At 53.1% G+C, this 16,702-nt stretch overlaps 1 protein-coding gene across 2 annotated transcripts; it reads right to left on the bottom strand.

The window, feature by feature from the left end:
* Nucleotides 1–287: 287 nt before the first annotated feature.
* Nucleotides 288–16,412, bottom strand: arhgap5 (Rho GTPase activating protein 5). Of its 2 annotated transcripts, XM_060051338.1 has the most exons (8): nucleotides 16,070–16,412; nucleotides 15,436–15,616; nucleotides 7,575–11,475; nucleotides 5,581–5,734; nucleotides 5,329–5,406; nucleotides 4,501–4,632; nucleotides 4,204–4,309; nucleotides 288–2,815 (listed from the first exon to the last, which is right to left on the bottom strand). In XM_060051338.1, exons 3-8 carry the CDS (start codon nucleotides 11,301–11,303, stop codon nucleotides 2,491–2,493), a joined length of 4,524 nt encoding a protein of 1,507 aa, XP_059907321.1. In that variant the 5' UTR covers nucleotides 11,304–11,475; nucleotides 15,436–15,616; nucleotides 16,070–16,412; the 3' UTR covers nucleotides 288–2,490. The 2 variants fall into 2 exon arrangements, with proteins under 2 accessions (XP_059907321.1, XP_059907320.1); XM_060051337.1 differs by lacking the exon at nucleotides 15,436–15,616.
* Nucleotides 16,413–16,702: the final 290 nt, after the last annotated feature.

The following is a 16,702-nucleotide window of genomic DNA, read 5'->3' as shown; positions in this document are numbered from 1 at the left end:
ATCTTATATCTAATATCATTATCATCTAATATCCTCTAATACCATTAACATCAAATAGCATTATCATCTTATTAAATCTTATATCATTAGCATCTTATATCGTCTAATATTATCATCCTTTTATACATTATCATCTAATACTGTACATCTAATATTATATAATATTGTTTATCTAATATCTATAACTAACTGCATAATTAAATGCTGTTAATATTTGTAGGCCTATAGCCTATCTAGATGAGTGTTTTAATGCTGCATTCAATCAAACAAAACACCCCACTCCATAGTTGGAAAAACAAAACTTTATTTGGAAACATTATGGAGAAAGAAAGGTTGCTTTAGAGTTTCTCATTTGACAAAATGTTTATTTACTATAATACACAGCAGATGAGGTTAAAGTGGGACTCGGTTTGTACACCAGTTTGAGGAAGCAAGCAGATCTTATGAACAAAATGATGACGACAGTCTTATGTTGGATGGGAATCTACATTAAAAACCTTAAATCATCAACAATAGACTGTGGGTAGAACCTCCCCTCGTCTGTTGTAGGAGTGCCTCAACGCCTTCACCTCGGACCCCCAGAGACGCATTCAGTGGTCCCTGGGTCCAGCCCCCCCCCCCGTCCCCAACCAGAGGACACTTCTGGTCCCCCCCTAGAAGGCAGTGCCCAGCGAACTCATCACATGAAGGTTACGTGGTCTACGAGGATCTACGGCGTGTCTAGCGGCGGTGTGCTATAGAGCGGAGCGCCATGCGCAGAGCGATGAGCGTCCCACCTCCAAGCGGTCGGCGTGGGCCCCTCGGGACTCAGCCTGAATTCCCTTTAAGTCCCTGAACTACGGTAGGAGAGAGGGCCCCGACAGGAAGGCCATATTCAAAGATCCTGGAGGATTCTAGGTCAGAACAATGTGCTTATCTTTACACGCTCCGCTCAAATACTTCTGTGGGGTGGGTAGGTTCAGGTCCCCCCTCCCCCGAGAAGCATGTTGACTGTAGGCTGCACTCCCGTGGGGCTACACCTCCACTCTCCATGTCAACGCCAACAGAGGCCTTCAGGGAGGACTCGTGTTCCTCAGGGTGTGAGCACGGACCTCTGGTCAGCGCACAAAGGGGACCTGTTGGGACACAGCAGCGCACGGCGGACAGTCCTCAGTCCTACGCACGAGAAATCCAGTTTGTCCTGTTCTGTTCTGGGGGAGGGGGAGGGCCAGGGAGGGGGGAGAGGAGGAAGGCAGGGGGGGGGGGGGGGGGGGAGAGTGGGACGAGCAACAGCAGGTTTGAACACGTTGATCAGAATCTTCGAGAAAACACTGTAGGGAAGAAGACAGAAGCAGAAGTCCGTGGTGCGGGGAGAACGCCACGTCGCTCCGAGACAAGAGGTTGTAGTGTGAGCCGAGTACCGTGGCAACGCCACCCTCAGCTTCTTTAGATTTATTATATAGATTTATTTATATACTTTTATAGATTTCTCTCCTCTACTTTAGGGAAACTATTTCTGACTTATAACCAAAAATATGCGACATCCAGGGATGGAGCGGCTTCGGGACCAGTGAAGGTTAAAACAAGACATGCTACCGAGTGACCCCCCCGCCGCGACCCGTCCAGAACGCATTGCACTGCAGTCCAGACGGACAGGGGCCCTCCATGTTGCTCCGAACACACACACACACACACACACACACACACACACACACACACACACACACACACACACACACACACACACACACACACACACACACACACACACACACACACACACACACACACACACACACACACACTAAAACGACAGAAGCGTCTGCTGATGAAAAAAACGATACAAAACATAACTTGACGCATGCGTGTGCTGTCTTTAGGGTCAACGTTCACCAGTACTTTAACACCAGGGTCTCTCTCTCACCACCGGGTGAGGGAATTAGATCCCCTCACCTCCATCTCGAAGGCCCCGAACCCAGCCTGGGCCTGTAGTATTAGAGGAGCCCAGGTAAGCAGGGACCCGACCGCGGGCGCAGGAGGTCCCAAGTGTGCTATACCATCAACAAAGTCCTTCTGGCGCCTTGTGGCTCCCAGTGCCCTCTAGTCGCACCTAGTGGTCCGTACTGGCTCCTAGGGAACTCTAGTTACCCCTAGTGACCACTTGTGGCCCCTAGTGACTTCGAGTGGTCAATAGTGTCTCCTAGTGGTCCCTGCTGGCTCTTAGTGGCTCCTAGTGGTTCTGTGTTCCGGGGGCCAGGGGAAGGCAGGTGTGTGGGGCCAGGCCGCAGCTGTCCCGGGTCGGGTTAGGCTGGTCCAGGATCGCCCCACACGCTAGTGGTTATCAGAGCCGTCGACAGCCAGAGTGTCTTTGAGCAAATAAAGAAAAAAAAAAACGACACCTCCATTCAGTCAGAGACACACACACACACACACACACACACACACACACACACACACACCCCCCCCCCCCCCGTTCTGACCCCTCCTGTAGTCTGAGTGTGGGGGCGCCCTCTAGAGGAGAAGGGGGTCCTGGGGCAGGGAGTGCTGGATCTGCTGGGGCTGCAGCGGGGGGGGCAGCTGCAGGGGCAGCAGGACCTCCACCATGTTGTGGCAGTGGTGCGGCGGGGGCGTGCCCTCGCTGCTGGAGCTGTCGGCCACCTCGCCGCCGTAGAAGAAGTAGAGGCTCTGGCGGATGAAGTCCTCCACCACGGCCTGGCTCAGCTTGGTGGTGGACAGCGTCTCGGGGTTCTCGAAGTCGGGCCGCATCAGGGTGGGCCAGAAGCAGATGGACAGGTTCTCCGCCGTCATCAGGGTGGTCTTGCTCTGTTGGCTCACCCTGTGGAGACGCCACATCGTCACCGGGTCACGCACGACATCGTCACCGGGTCACGCACGACATCGTCACCGGGTCACGCACGACATCGTCACCGGGTCACGCACGACATCGTCACCGGGTCACGCACGACATCGTCACCGGGTCACGCACGACATCGTCACCGGGTCACGCACGACATCGTCACCGGGTCACGCACGACATCGTCACCGGGTCACGCACGACATCGTCACCGGGTCACGCACGACATCGTCACCGGGTCACGCACGACATCGTCACCGGGTCACGCACGACATCGTCACCGGGTCACGCACGACATCGTCACCGGGTCACGCACGACATCGTCACCGGGTCACGCACGACATCGTCACCGGGTCACGCACGACATCGTCACCGGGTCACGCACGACATCGTCACCGGGTCACGCACGACATCAGCATTTGTGGAACTCTGCATCACATCGTCTGCCCTGTGACTAAAGGTCTGCTGCCTCCCTGTTCAGGTGAGTGATGCTTTATGTGTTCAGGTGAGTTACCTGTTCAGGTGAGTGATGCTTTATGTGTTCAGGTGAGTTACCTGTTCAGGTGAGTGATGCTTTATGTGTTCAGGTGCGTTACCTGTTCAGGTGAGTGATGCTTTATGTGTTCAGGTGAGTTACCTGTTCAGGTGAGTGATGCTTTATGTGTGTGAAGGGGAGTTACCTGTTCATGTGAGTGATGATACGTGTGTGAAGGACAAGGTGAGTTACCTGTTCAGGTAAGTGATGCTTTATGTGTTCAGGTGAGTTACCTGTTCTGGTGAGTGATGCTTTATGTGTTCAGGTGCGTTACCTGTTCAGGTGAGTGATGCTTTATGTGTGTGAAGGGGAGTTACCTGTTCAGGTGAGTGATGATACGTGTGTGAAGGACAAGGTGAGTTACCTGTTCTGGTGAGTGATGCTTTATGTGTTCAGGTGCGTTACCTGTTCTGGTGAGTGATGCTTTATGTGTTCAGGTGCGTTACCTGTTCAGGTGAGTGATGCTTTATGTGTGTGAAGGGGAGTTACCTGTTCAGGTGAGTGATGATACGTGTGTGAAGGACAAGGTGAGTTACCTGTTCTGGTGAGTGATGCTTTATGTGTTCAGGTGCGTTACCTGTTCAGGTGAGTGATGCTTTATGTGTTCAGGTGCGTTACCTGTTCAGGTGAGTGATGCTTTATGTGTTCAGGTGCGTTACCTGTTCAGGTGAGTGATGATACATGTGTGAAGGTGAGGTACCTGTTCAGGTGAGTGATGATATAGGTGTGAGGGTGAGTCAGTTACCTGTTCAGGTGAGCGATGATATAGGTGTGAGGGTGAGTCAGTTACCTGTTCAGGTGAGCGATGATATAGGTGTGAGGGTGAGTCAGTTACCTGTTCAGGTGAGCGATGATATATTTGAAGACCAGGTAGTTGACAGGAGGGAACTTGTTGACAATCTCTCGTAACACCTGCAGTCGCTCCATGTAATCTAAGATTTCTGATTAACACACACACACACACACACACACACACACACACTTAGATACACAATATAAGACACTTAATAAATATTGAACCTGAAATGGAGTATGTGTGTGTGTGTGTGTGTGTGTGTGTGTGTGTGTGTGTGTGTGTGTGTGTGTGTGTGTGTGTGTGTGTGTGTGTGTGTGTGTGTGTGTGTGTACTGACTGGCTGCCTCCACCAGCTCCGGGTGGAGGGTGTAGGGGATGAGGGGGTCCGGGAGGTCAGCGAAGAAGGCCTTCAGCGCCCCGGCCACCGCGTTCACCGCCACGTCCATCAGAACCAGGTCCAGACCGGTGTCTACCAGGGGGGAAGGGGGAGGAGTGAGATAGGGGAGACAGGGGGAGGAGAGAGACAGGGGGAGGAGTGAGACAGGGGGAGGAGAGAGACAGGATGAGGCGTGAGACAGGATGAGGAGTGAGACAGGATGAGGCGTGAGACAGGATGAGGCGTGAGACAGGATGAGGAGTGAGACAGGATGAGGAGAGAGACAGGATGAGGAGTGAGACAGGATGAGGAGAGAGACAGGATGAGGAGAGAGACAGGATGAGGAGTGAGACAAGATGAGGCGTGAGACAGGATGAGGAGAGAGACAGGATGAGGAGTGAGACAGGATGAGGCGTGAGACAGGATGAGGAGTGAGACAGGATGAGGAGTGAGACAGGATGAGGAGAGAGACAGGATGAGGAGAGAGACAGGATGAGGAGAGAGACAGGATGAGGAGTGAGACAGGATGAGGAGAGAGACAGGATGAGGAGAGAGACAGGATGAGGAGTGAGACAGGATGAGGAGTGAGACAGGGCCTGTGTGCACGCTTGTGAGCGTGAGAGGTAGGTGAGCGTGAGAGAGGTGTGTGTGTGTGTGTGTGTGTGTGTGTGTGTGTGTGTGTGTGTGTGTGTGTGTGTGTGTGTGTGTGTGTGTGTGTGTGTGTGTGTGTGTGTGTGTGTGTGTGTGTGTGTGTGTGTGTGTGTGTGTGTGTGTGTGTGTGTGTGTTACCTTGATCAAACTGTTTCTGGATGTTGTCCTGGTCCGTCTTGTTTCCACTGACCCGGTACAGCCCCTCCGTGGTCAGCCCTGAGACACGATGGATCAATAGTATTATTGATCACCAGTGGACACACACCTAGCGCCTGAGATAACTCAAGGCAACAACACTGCTGGGTTCGGCGTTCTATGACTGGTAACGTGTTGGCGTTAATGTGATCTGCGGTTAGTTAGTAGGTCGAGTTAGTGAGTTGGTTGACCCACCGATGCGCTCGATGTAGTCCACACACTTCTCTATGAAGAGGGGGATGGGTCTCTCAGGGGTCACCAGCGTGTTGAGGGGGACCCCGAAGTAGTTGCTGTCCCAGGTCCTCCTCGTCGGGGGGTACAGGGGCTTCACCGGCTTGGACGATTTGGACTGCACAGAGGGAGAGAGGCAACGTTCAAAATGGTCTATTGGTCACGTGCACAACGGGTACAGACGCAGTCACTGGCAAATGGAGTTCATGAGTCTCAGGCTCCTTCAACGGTGCAATGTAAAAGAAAAGTAAAAGTCTGAAAGAAGCACAAGTAAGAGAGCTAACCCTAAACAGACAAATAAATAAAACTACAATACTTGACATGCATAATTAGAATAAAATAAAAATTGAATAATAGCAAATATATAATAATGACTACGGTATAAATAGAAGCAGCATGAAGGGAAATGTAAACAGAAATTTTTATCCAGATGTTGACCCTTATAAAGTGGTTAGAGAGAGTATAGTTAGAGAAACACACACACACACACACACACACACACACACACACACACACACACACACACAGAGAGAGAGAGAGAGAGAGAGAGACAGAGAGACAGAGAGACAGACAGAGACAGAGACAGAGAGAGAGAGAGAGAGAGTGAGAGAGAGAGAGAGAGAGTATAGTTAAAGAGAGAGAATAGTGAGTGAGTGAGGAGCAGATTAGATTAGATAAACTGTAATGTCAGTTTTCACAGAAATGTTTCTTGCATTACTCATCTCTTCAATCCTCATAGCAACACATAAAAACATAAGAATAGTTAGAGAAACAGAAGGATGGAGGTCTGATAAGGCGGAATACTCAGATGGCAGGGAGGGAGAAAGGGGGGAGAGAGGGAGGGAGAAAGGGGGGAGAGAGGGAGGATAGTGAGGAGGAGGTGGTGGGGTGGTGGCCAGAGTGAAAGAACAGAGTAGGAAGAAGAAAAGATGAATGCCGCTTGATTCAAACCAAAGTCGAGCACTGAACAAGCTGCTCCTTTGATTTCCCACACTCCCCAGCTCTTCAAAGAGTTGTCATGCCGACAGCAGCTCGGGCCGCTCTGATTGGCTGAGATGTGGGCTAGGCGGTAAAGGGCTAGGCTTAACACCTAGCCCTACGTAGCTATGGACTGGTTGCTCCACAAAACTGTAAATCTGTGTGTTCGTAATCCCATTTGCAAATGTGTGAATCATAGATGTGAACGTTAATGTGAAGACAGATCTCTAAATGCATACGTATAGTTAGACGGAGTGTTCACAGCTCCCCAAACTAACGCCCCTTCAACGGGGGAAACCCCCTCTATGTGGGTCTATAACCTAGCCTATCCAGCCTAAACCAGCCGAAACTAGCCTAAACAAGCCTATCCAGCCTAAACAAGCCTATCCAGCCTAAACCAGCCTTAACCAACCTAAACAAGGCTAAAGAAGCCTAAACCAGGCTAAACAAGCCTAAAACAGGTTTTACTAGCCTAAACCAGGTTATTCCAACTTAAACCAGCCTAAACCAGCAGCCAAACTGTCCTGAAAGCTGAAACATGTTTTATTATTCAGCATGTCTCTCCCAAAAAAAAATTGGAATTGAGAACTTAAAAACACACAAAATGGTAAAAAAAGAAAATGTTCCAATCTAAAATAATATAAAGATATGTATCCAGCTGTTCTAGCCTTTCTATAAAAGATAAAATTATAAAATATATATATATATATCGAAAAACTAGATTGTTAATTTTTTCGAACTCGCGATCAAAATTCGATTAATCGCCCAGCCCTAACTCAGACCCCACCCACATTCACAGCCCACCCTCTCTAGACCACACCCACCCTCTAGACCACACCCACTCCCTCTAGACCACACCCAAACTCTCGACCCCACCCACAATATCTAGACCACACCCCCCCTCTCCAGACCACACCCCCTCTCTCCAGACCACACCCCCCCTCTCCAGACCACACCCCCCCTCTCCAGACCACACCCACCTTCTTTGGCTCCTTGGGGGCCTTCTTCTTCTTCTTGACCTTCTTGTCGTCCTGCTCGGGGTCCGAGGTGACGGCGGGGTTGTCGATGCCCCCCTTCCAGCCGTCGGTGGGGGACAGCAGGGGGTCCTCCTCGCTGCCCCGGTGGGCGCGCCCCTTCTTCTTCTTCTGCGTGGCGCGCCCCGACTCCTCGCCGTCGCTGTCCGAGTGGAAGCGCCGCTGGTACGCCTTGGTCTTGCTGAACAGGATCTTGGAGCGGTGCTTGTACTTGGACGGCCGGCGGGCGCCCGACCTCCGGTCCAGCCCGTTCTCCTGCTCGCCGCCGTGCAGCCCCCCCCCCAGGGAGCCGCGCGCCCTGACCATGAGGCCGTGCGCGTCCTCGGGCACGGCGTAGATGTCGTCGTGGCCGTAGCCCCTGGCCCTCAGCAGGGTGTCGGCGGGGTCGGCGTAGTTCTCGGAGCCGTCGCCGCCGCCGCCGTCGTCGCCGCGGGCCAGCGTGCCTCGGGGGGAGCGGCGGGTGCTGCGCATGCCCGCCTCGATGGTGCGCACCAGGTTGGGGTCCAGCTTCCGCACGGCGGGCTTGGGGAGCACCGGCTTGGGCAGCACGGGCGGCGGCACCTTGTGGTTGCGGTCGTGGTCGTTGTTGGGCGTGCTGTGGACGGGGTACTCGTTGCCCTCCAGGTCGATGCGGTAGCGGGCGCGGTCGCTGGGCGTGGGCAGCAGCTGCACGTCGTCCCCGATGGGGCTGTAGGGGGGCGGGGCCTCCGTGTCCTCCTCCGAGTCGTAGTAGGGGTTGTAGACGGGGGAGTGGCTGTGGGGCGAGGACGGGAACACGTCCTCGCCGGCCGCCGTGGTGGTGGAGCAGTCGCGGGACGAGCTGTCCTGCATGAAGGCGTTCTCGATGCCCGGCTTCCTCTCCAGCACGTGGTTGAAGAACGGCGTGAACACCTCCGTCTGCCGGTGGTACTGCGACAGCGAGTACAGCGCCGTGAACTTGGCCGCGATCTCCGTGGCGATGTGCTCCCCTTCCGTCATCAGCTCCTTGATGGCGTCGTTCTCGAAGAAGTCCGCCTGGCTGTCGGTGATGGCCACCATCTGCACGGGGATGACGTCCTGCACCTCGGCCAGGAAGGCGCGCAGCGTGGCCATGGAGGCCTTGCGCTTGGCCGAGTACACCAGGATGTAGCCGTGCACCAGCTCGTCCTTGCGCACGCCGATGGAGCTGTGGTAGGACAGCACCGTCACCTGGATCCTCCGCCGGGTGTCCCCGATGATCTTGTCCAGGACGAGGGTGTTGCCCTGGCCGGGCTGGCCCGCGCTGCAGCACTGGGAGTCCAGGAACGGGGAGAGGATGAGGTCCACGCTGAAGGGGTCCCAGCACATGGCGCACATGACAATACGCAGGTCCGCCTCCGACATGTCCTTGATGGAGGGCAGGGGGCTCAGGGCGTCGGAGTTGTGCTTCAGCCCCTCCAGCACGGCCCGGAGGGCCTGTTTCACCTGCTGCTCGTTGAACTTCCGGGGGAACGCCCCCGAGGGGATGTCCACGAACGTGCACTGCAGCTTATTGGCCAGCTGTTGGCCCTGGTGACGCAGGATGGGCGTGTTCTTACACACGGCGTCCCTCTGATTGGCCAGCACCAGGATGAAGGGCAGCGGCTGTGCGAAGCGCTCCCTGCGGCTCTGCGATATCTCCGCCCGGATCCGGCCGATGCAGTCGCCCACGCCGTTCAGGCTCTCGATGGAGCTGAAGACGCAGAAGCAGCCGTGGGGCTTGAAGGTGGCGACCCAGTTGTGGCTGAAGAGCAGCGTGGAGTTGACGTCGACCGGGAGCAGCTCCAGCTCGTAGATCTGCCCGTCCAGCGCGTACTCGCGGTCCGTGGACTGCGCTCGGATCTCGTTGGCCAGCTCCTGGGCCAGCCCCTCCTTGCCCAGGAGGCAGAGGTTGATCTTGTCGAGGTTGGGGGTGCTGTAGTAGTGGTTGGAGCGGCCGTGGTCCAGCTGCACCAGGCGGTTGGCGAGGACCTGCTCCACCTTCAGGTCCACGCAGCTCTGGCCGCTCAGACACGTCTGCTTGGTGGGGTGGTAGACGAAGCCGATGTGCTTGAGGAGCAGCGACTCGCGGTCGGGGACCAGCTTCTGCAGCGCCCGGTACCGGGGCTCCTCGTTCAGCACGCAGTGGATCTCGCTCATCTTGTCGCAGCTCGGAGTGGCGTTCAGGTCCAGGTCGTAGAACAGCTCCGCGTGCTCGAACAGCATCTCCTGGAAGTCCTCCTTGGCGCGCTCCACGATCTCCAGCTGGTGCCGGCTGTAGACGTCGCGCCGGTCCGACTCGGTGATGTACTTGTAGGCCTCGTCCTCCATGACGAAGCACATGACCTCCTCCCAGGGCTGCCCGGCCCCGATGAAGTGCACCCGCTCCAGGGTCTTCTTGAAGCGGTCCTTCATCTCCACCCGCCTCTTCTCGGAGAACAGGTGCTGCACGTGGTTCTGGTAGATGCGCTCGCCGTCCTGCGTCTTCAGGAGGTCGAAGGGCACGCGGCGGTCGCTGTTGTCGATGTGGTCCGACTCATCCCAGGGCGGGCGCTCCAGCACCACGAACCAGCACTGGAAGTCCGGTCGGCTCCGGATCAGGCTCTGGGCCTCGGACCAGGTGAGGTGCTCGACCTCCTCCAGGTTGTTGAGGAGGTTGTTGAGGGTCTTGGGCAGCGCGGTGAGGTACTCCTCCCTGCGCCTCCTGATGTGCTCCTGTTTGAGCTGCGCGCTGTGCCGGGCGAAGGTGTTGCGGGCCTTGCGGGTCCCCTCCATGACGATGTAGTCCTCGTAGTCCGGCTGTCCCTTTAGCTGGTTCATCACCTGCTTCCACGTGATGTGGTAGTCCCGGACCGTCTGCAACACCACCTTCTCGAAGCGGTCCGTCGCCACGGCGACGTGCTGCCTCTGCACCTTGTAGGCGTCCAGGTAGGACACCGTCTTGGGCTTCCCCCGTGTCTTGTCCATCTGCTGGACGAGGGCGTGGAAGCAGAGGTCCACGTTGGTGCTGGTGCGCGCCGACGTCTCCACCACCACCAGGTTCTTCTTGCCGGCGGCGAAGGACTGCAGGTCCCTCAGGTGCTGCTCCACGCACTCGTCGCACTTGGTGGCGGCGAGCACGATGGGCTTTTTCGTCTTGCCGATCTGCGCGTAGAGGCTCCCCACGAACTTCATCTGGTCATCGAACTTCCTGTTGCAGCCCTTGCTGACGTCGACGCAGAGCATGAAGCCGTCGACGGCCAGCTTCCCGTCGGGCATCTGCCTCTGGTCAAAGTCCTGCTCCAGACCCAGCTGGTCCGTGCAGATGTACATGAGCTTCTCGGCCGACTGCAGCTTGGCCGACGCCGCCCTCTTGCTGTAGGGCTGCAGGTTGGTGCTGCGGTGCGGGAGGAACGTCTGGTCGTCGATGAACTCCGTCTGCTCGATGAGCTGGATCTTACAGTCCTGCCCGTCGTCGCCGTGGTGCACCACTTCCCCCCAGTACAGGAAGTGGTCATTGTTGACCACGCGACCCCCGAAGTCTATAGTGCTGAGGACCGACGTGTGCTCCGGGTAGTAGCTGTCGGCGTCCGACCGCACGTAGCGGTTACACAGGCACGACTTGCCCACGCCGCAGTTCCCCTTGTCCTTCTCCGTGCCCGACAAGCCCACCACGCTGACGGCGAACGTGGGGGGGCGAGCATCCTTGTTTTTGGCCATTATTCACCCCCGCTCATCGCCGACTTGGTCACCTCCGGGAGAAAAAAAAGCCCCATTAAAAAGGTCACTCCAGGTCGGAGTTCATCTTGTGCGTTCCGTTGTGGAGGAGAATCCTGCCGTGAGACGGCCCCTTTCTTGGTAGATCAGCACCTCCTGGTAGAGCAGCACCTCCCTGTCAGACACACAGGAGTCACAGTTACACCCCAGCATACACAATCTAGATATTCTATATCTACAATACCATATCCTCTTCCTGGAACACAATCCCGTGCAGTTTCTTGACACATCTTCCTCACTCTTTAAAACAGATAAAACCAATTATTAACGTCAACACGGAATTGACCGTCCCTCGTATTACGGAAAGAGGAAATACGTGACTCCATGTTTAGTTCCATTATTGTGATTCTATGTTCTTTCATTTGTCCTCTCAATGAGAGTATTTTGATGGTTTGATGCCAAATATGTTTCAATGATGAGAAAGGCTTAAAACGAAAGCGTTTCTCTAAAAGTGAGAACATGCGGACATCTGGTCAAACATAATGACAGACTGAAAACGCTTCAGTCACGGGCATCGTTCCTCCCCCGGGAGTAAGAAGCCAACCAAGAGTTATATAAAGAAGAGGGAGGGGATATAAATGGCATGAGAATCCAGCTCTTTGACAGCCGATGACCTAGAAATGATTCGCCTCGCTGCGGGAATCGCACTGCTCACTGATTTGTAATTCATCAAAACGCCAACATTGGGATTAGGGGCAGGCGATGGTAATCTGATTACAGTTAAATTTTGATGGATTAGGATTACTAGTCACAGCACATCCAGGGCTCCAGAGGAACTAATCGATGCCGATGAGAAACAATATGAAAATGTCACGTCAACATTATCCCGGACAAAATAATAACATTATCACGCATCATGATAGAGGGTTAAGGTTAGGACTAAAATAAGGGATAGATGGTTAAGGTTAGGACTAAGACATGTAATAGAGGGTTAAGGTCAGGACTAAGATAAGGGATAGATGTTTAAGGTTAGGACTAAGATAAGTGATAGAGGGTTAAGGTCAGGACTAAGATAAGGGATAGATGTTTAAGGTTAGGACTAAGATAAGTGATATAGGGTTAAGGTTAGGACTAAGATATGTGACAGAGGGTTAAGGTTAGGACTAAGATAAGGGATAGACGTTTAAGGTTAGGACTAAGACATGTGATAAAGGATAAAGGTTAGGACTAAGATAAGTGATAGAGGGTTATGGTTAGAACTAAGATAAGTGATATAGGGTTAGGACTAAGATATATAGAGGGTTATGCTTAGAACTAAGAATTTATAGGGTTAAGGTTAGGACTAAGATGTTAGTCACTGAACACTTGGCCATGACTAGGTTACAAAAGTAGGACTTATTCAAAGAAATCCTCAGAACCACACGACTCTACTAGTCAAAACCACACTACTCTACTCACAGTAGTCTGAATAATAAAGTGAAGGATAATTGTCTTTATAATCCCTCTGTCGGCCCTCCTGATAGGCAGAGAGGATCACCCTGCTACAGGAAGCACACCTGAGCCCGAAACGTCAGGTGTGCCGCTCCCAGAGAGATGATGTCATTCAGTAAACAACAGCTAGTCTGTCAGGTTTGGGAGCGCAGCCATCCGTCTTCCTATTGGCCCACCAGCCAAACCTGAGCCACTACAGGTGTCACAGGTATAATAAACCCGTGGCATACAGGTGCTACACCACCGGGTAGCTACAGGTGCTACACCACCGGGTAGCTGCAGGTGCTACACCACCGGGTAGCTGCAGGTGCTACACCACCGGGTAGCTGCAGGTGCTACACCACCGGGTAGCTGCAGGTGCTACACCACCGGGTAGCTGCAGGTGCTACACCACCGGGTAGCTACAGGTGCTACACCACCGGGTAGCTACAGGTGCTACACCACCGTTAGCTACAGGTGCTACACCACAGGTGCTACACCACAGGTGCTACACCACCGTTAGCTACACCACCGTTAGCTACAGGTGCTACACCACAGGTGCTACACCACCGTTAGCTACAGGTGCTACACCACCGGTGGGTACAGGTGCTACACCACCGGTAGCTACAGGTGCTACACCACCGGTAGCTACAGGTGCTACACCACCGGTGGGTACAGGTGCTACATCACCGGTGGGTACAGGTGCTACACCACCGGTGGGTACAGGTGCTACACCACTGGTGGGTACAGGTGCTACACCACCGGTGGGTACAGGTGCTACACCACCGGTGGGTACAGGTGCTACACCACCGGTAGCTACAGGTGCTACACCACCGGTGGGTACAGGTGCTACACCACCGGTGGGTACAGGTGCTACACCACCGATAACCTGAATACATTGAGCACCTATAAAAGGGACCCACTCCACGCCAGAAAGGTTATACTAGACAAGGTCTAGTGGACTAGGTCTATGGTGGACCAGGTTATACTAGAGTAGGTCTATGGTGGACCAGGTTATATTAGAGTAGGTCTATGGTGGACCAGGTTATACTAGAGTAGGTCTATGGTGGACCAGGTTATATTAGAGTAGGTCTATGGTGAACCAGGTTATATTAGAGTAGGTCTATGGTGGACCAGGTTATACTAGAGTAGGTCTATGGTGGACCAGGTTATATTAGAGTAGGTCTATGGGGGACCAGGTTATATTAGAGTAGGTCTATGGTGGACCAGGTTATACTAGAGTAGGTCTATGGTGGACCAGGTTATATTAGAGTAGGTCTATGGTGGACCAGGTTATATTAGAGTAGGTCTATGGTGGACCAGGTTATATTAGAGTAGGTCTATGGGGGACCAGGTTCCAGGTTTAGTGGAGCCATGTAAACAATGTGAGGATGACGGTAAGGGCAACAGCTTCAGACCATTTAATATTCAAAACAACTCTACACACCGACTGTTCTTTCACAATAACCAGCGTTATAACTTGATTCTAAAGTGTCAACAACAAGTTAATGACTGGTCAGTTTGTATTCGAGGTCTGTATTCTCACAGCGGTTAGAAAAGCTTCAGAAACAAGCCAAAAACACTTTGCATATTTAGTTCCACACCAACGCCTTCATTTCCAAGGTCTTTTAAACGCATTTAATCAGTGGCAGGGATGCGGACGATGTATAAAACATATGTGCGGACATTAGCCGAGAGGAGTTGATTGAGGAGTCAGAGACATGTTGAGGCCCTTTGCATATCGCAGTCTGTCCACTCCCCGTTGTGAGACCAAGAACAACACGGGCAGTCTGTAGTCCACCAGGGCACAGGGGATGGTCCAATACAGGAATAGCAGAAGATCAGAGATCCAGATACCATAGAGAACGTGGATTAATTTACTCCGTTAACAGTACATCAACAGCTTCACTCTGGATACTTCAATGGTTAAGGGTTGCCTTTCCAAAACTATTATTGGGAAAAGATTGGACTCATAATCTATTGACTGGAGTTGTCTGGTTAATAATCAGTCCGTTTGTGTGTCTTAAAGACACGACAACTGGATCTCTCAGCCCTGGCCGACAGATAAAGGTTGTAAAAGGGATAGGCTCGTATTGTCACTGGTCACAAATGTTTCGAAGTAGTCCTCTGTTATCTATCCGATCTTAATTGCTCGATACCTAAATGCCAAACCCCTAGAGGAGGCGTATCTCCCCGAATACAAGCTCTGAAAGGGAAAATGGAGAGCCGCTCGCAGGTTTAAGGCCGTGGTCAGAGAGCCAGGCCGCGTCCAGGTAAGAGGCCTGGGTACGGGGCCAGAGAGCCAGGCAGCAAGCAGGTAAGAGGCCGGGCTACGGGGCCAGAGAGCTGGGCAGCCCGCAGGTTAAAGCCTGGGCTACGGGGCCAGAGAGCTGGGCAGCTCGCAGGTTAGAGGCTTCAGGACAGCTAAGGTCAGAGATCCCCACGAAGCATGGCGTGCTATAATAAAAACCTACTATCTGAGAAGAACACAGAGTGACAGCTGTTACCATTGACCAGGTTATCTGTTGAGCGTTGACACAATGTGGCTCTTCACCAAACAGGCTGAATAAAGTAATCTGTCACACATGGCTGCAGAGGGGTGGTTGGGTGGGGGGGGGGTGGGCTCATCATCTAAACGCTGTTGAACAGGGACTCTGGATCTCACCTCAGTGGAAGACCAGAGGAACTTCATCTTAGTGGAGGACCAGATGAACCTCACGATGTTACATCAGTGGAGGACCAGAGGAACCTCACGATGTCAATTCAGTGGAGGACCAGAGGAACCTCACGATGTCACTTCAGTGGAGGACCAGAGTAACCTCACGATGTTCAGATATGTTGGGAGTCTGTGGGGAAACCGTACATTTGAAGCTCATTTGAACCCATCACCTCGTTGTCCTGCTCCGTGGCGGTGGGGTGAAAGAGCTGCTATCTGCGCCAATGCACCAGGAGATATCAACAACAAAACGCCACATCTAATGTCGTTCTTCCTAAGAAACCCAGAAAGCCAGGTCTGGCCTATCCCCCCGCTGGGATACGCTAGCTGGGTAGCCTAGCCTCAGCCTGCTGGCTAGCAGCAGCTAGCCCCGAAATACGGTGAAACGGAGCTTAATAAACCACAACCGGCCGGTAAACGTCTCATATCTCACTTATATCCCAAACTATCTCATATGTATATCATATATACATCATAGATATGCTACACCCTTCTAGACACGGCCCTCAAGTCACAAATTTGGGGAAAATGGCAGTTAGCAACCAGAGCTAACAGCAGAGTATCTGCGGTCCTCCAAACCCACCTAACATGGTCGCTCCAGCTCTCCTACACCGCGGAGAGGCGGCGGCGGCGCCCGGGAGCCGCGCTGCTCGGCCCGGGGAAGTCGTCACACGTCCCGGGTGGCTGTCACACGTCCCGGCTGGCGGTCCGGCTGGAACAGGGCATCCCAACAGTACAGAACGGGCCGTTTTCATGTATTTCTTGATGTTGGTGGTATGCGATGTAATCCGAAACCCTGACTGTCTCTCTTTCTGCTCCCTCCCCTCTCGCTCTCTCTCTCTCTCTCCCTCGCCCTCGCTCTCCCTCTCCCTCTCGCTCTTTCACTCTCTCTCTCTCTCTCTCTCTGCGCCTCCTCTCTCGACTCAAGTCTCTCTTTCGCGACTTCTCCCTGTAACTTTCAACACACACACACACACACACACACACACACACACACACACACACACACACACACACACACACACACACACACACACACACACACACGCAAACACACACGCAAACACACAGTTAGACAGGAAGGGTTAGACAGGAAGGGTTAGACAGGTAGCAGTATATATCATTTACTATCCTATAGTCACTATTACCTTTTGTCATGATATATAGATCCATACAGTTAGTACTCACCATTATCATATGTTTATCATTATACACT

This window comes from Gadus macrocephalus, chromosome 5 (genome assembly GCF_031168955.1).
Source record: "Gadus macrocephalus chromosome 5, ASM3116895v1".
NCBI classification, from domain to species: Eukaryota; Metazoa; Chordata; class Actinopteri; order Gadiformes; family Gadidae; genus Gadus; species Gadus macrocephalus.
The sequence above is the reverse complement of the archived record's forward strand: the minus strand, read 5'-3'. Positions and strand labels throughout refer to the sequence as shown.

Bases quoted from the DNA above. Each gene is read 5' to 3' on its own strand.
- arhgap5 (XM_060051338.1), bottom strand. From the start codon at position 11,303: ATGGCCAAAAACAAGGATGCTCGCCCCCCCACGTTCGCCGTCAGCGTG. The intron at 4,310-4,500 runs GTCAGTACACAC...TGTGTTAATCAG, and splicing joins GGAGCTGGTGGAGGCAGCCA to AAATCTTAGATTACATGGAG. The intron at 2,816-4,203 runs GTAACTGACTCA...GCGTCTCCACAG, and splicing joins ATCATCGCTCACCTGAACAG to GGTGAGCCAACAGAGCAAGA.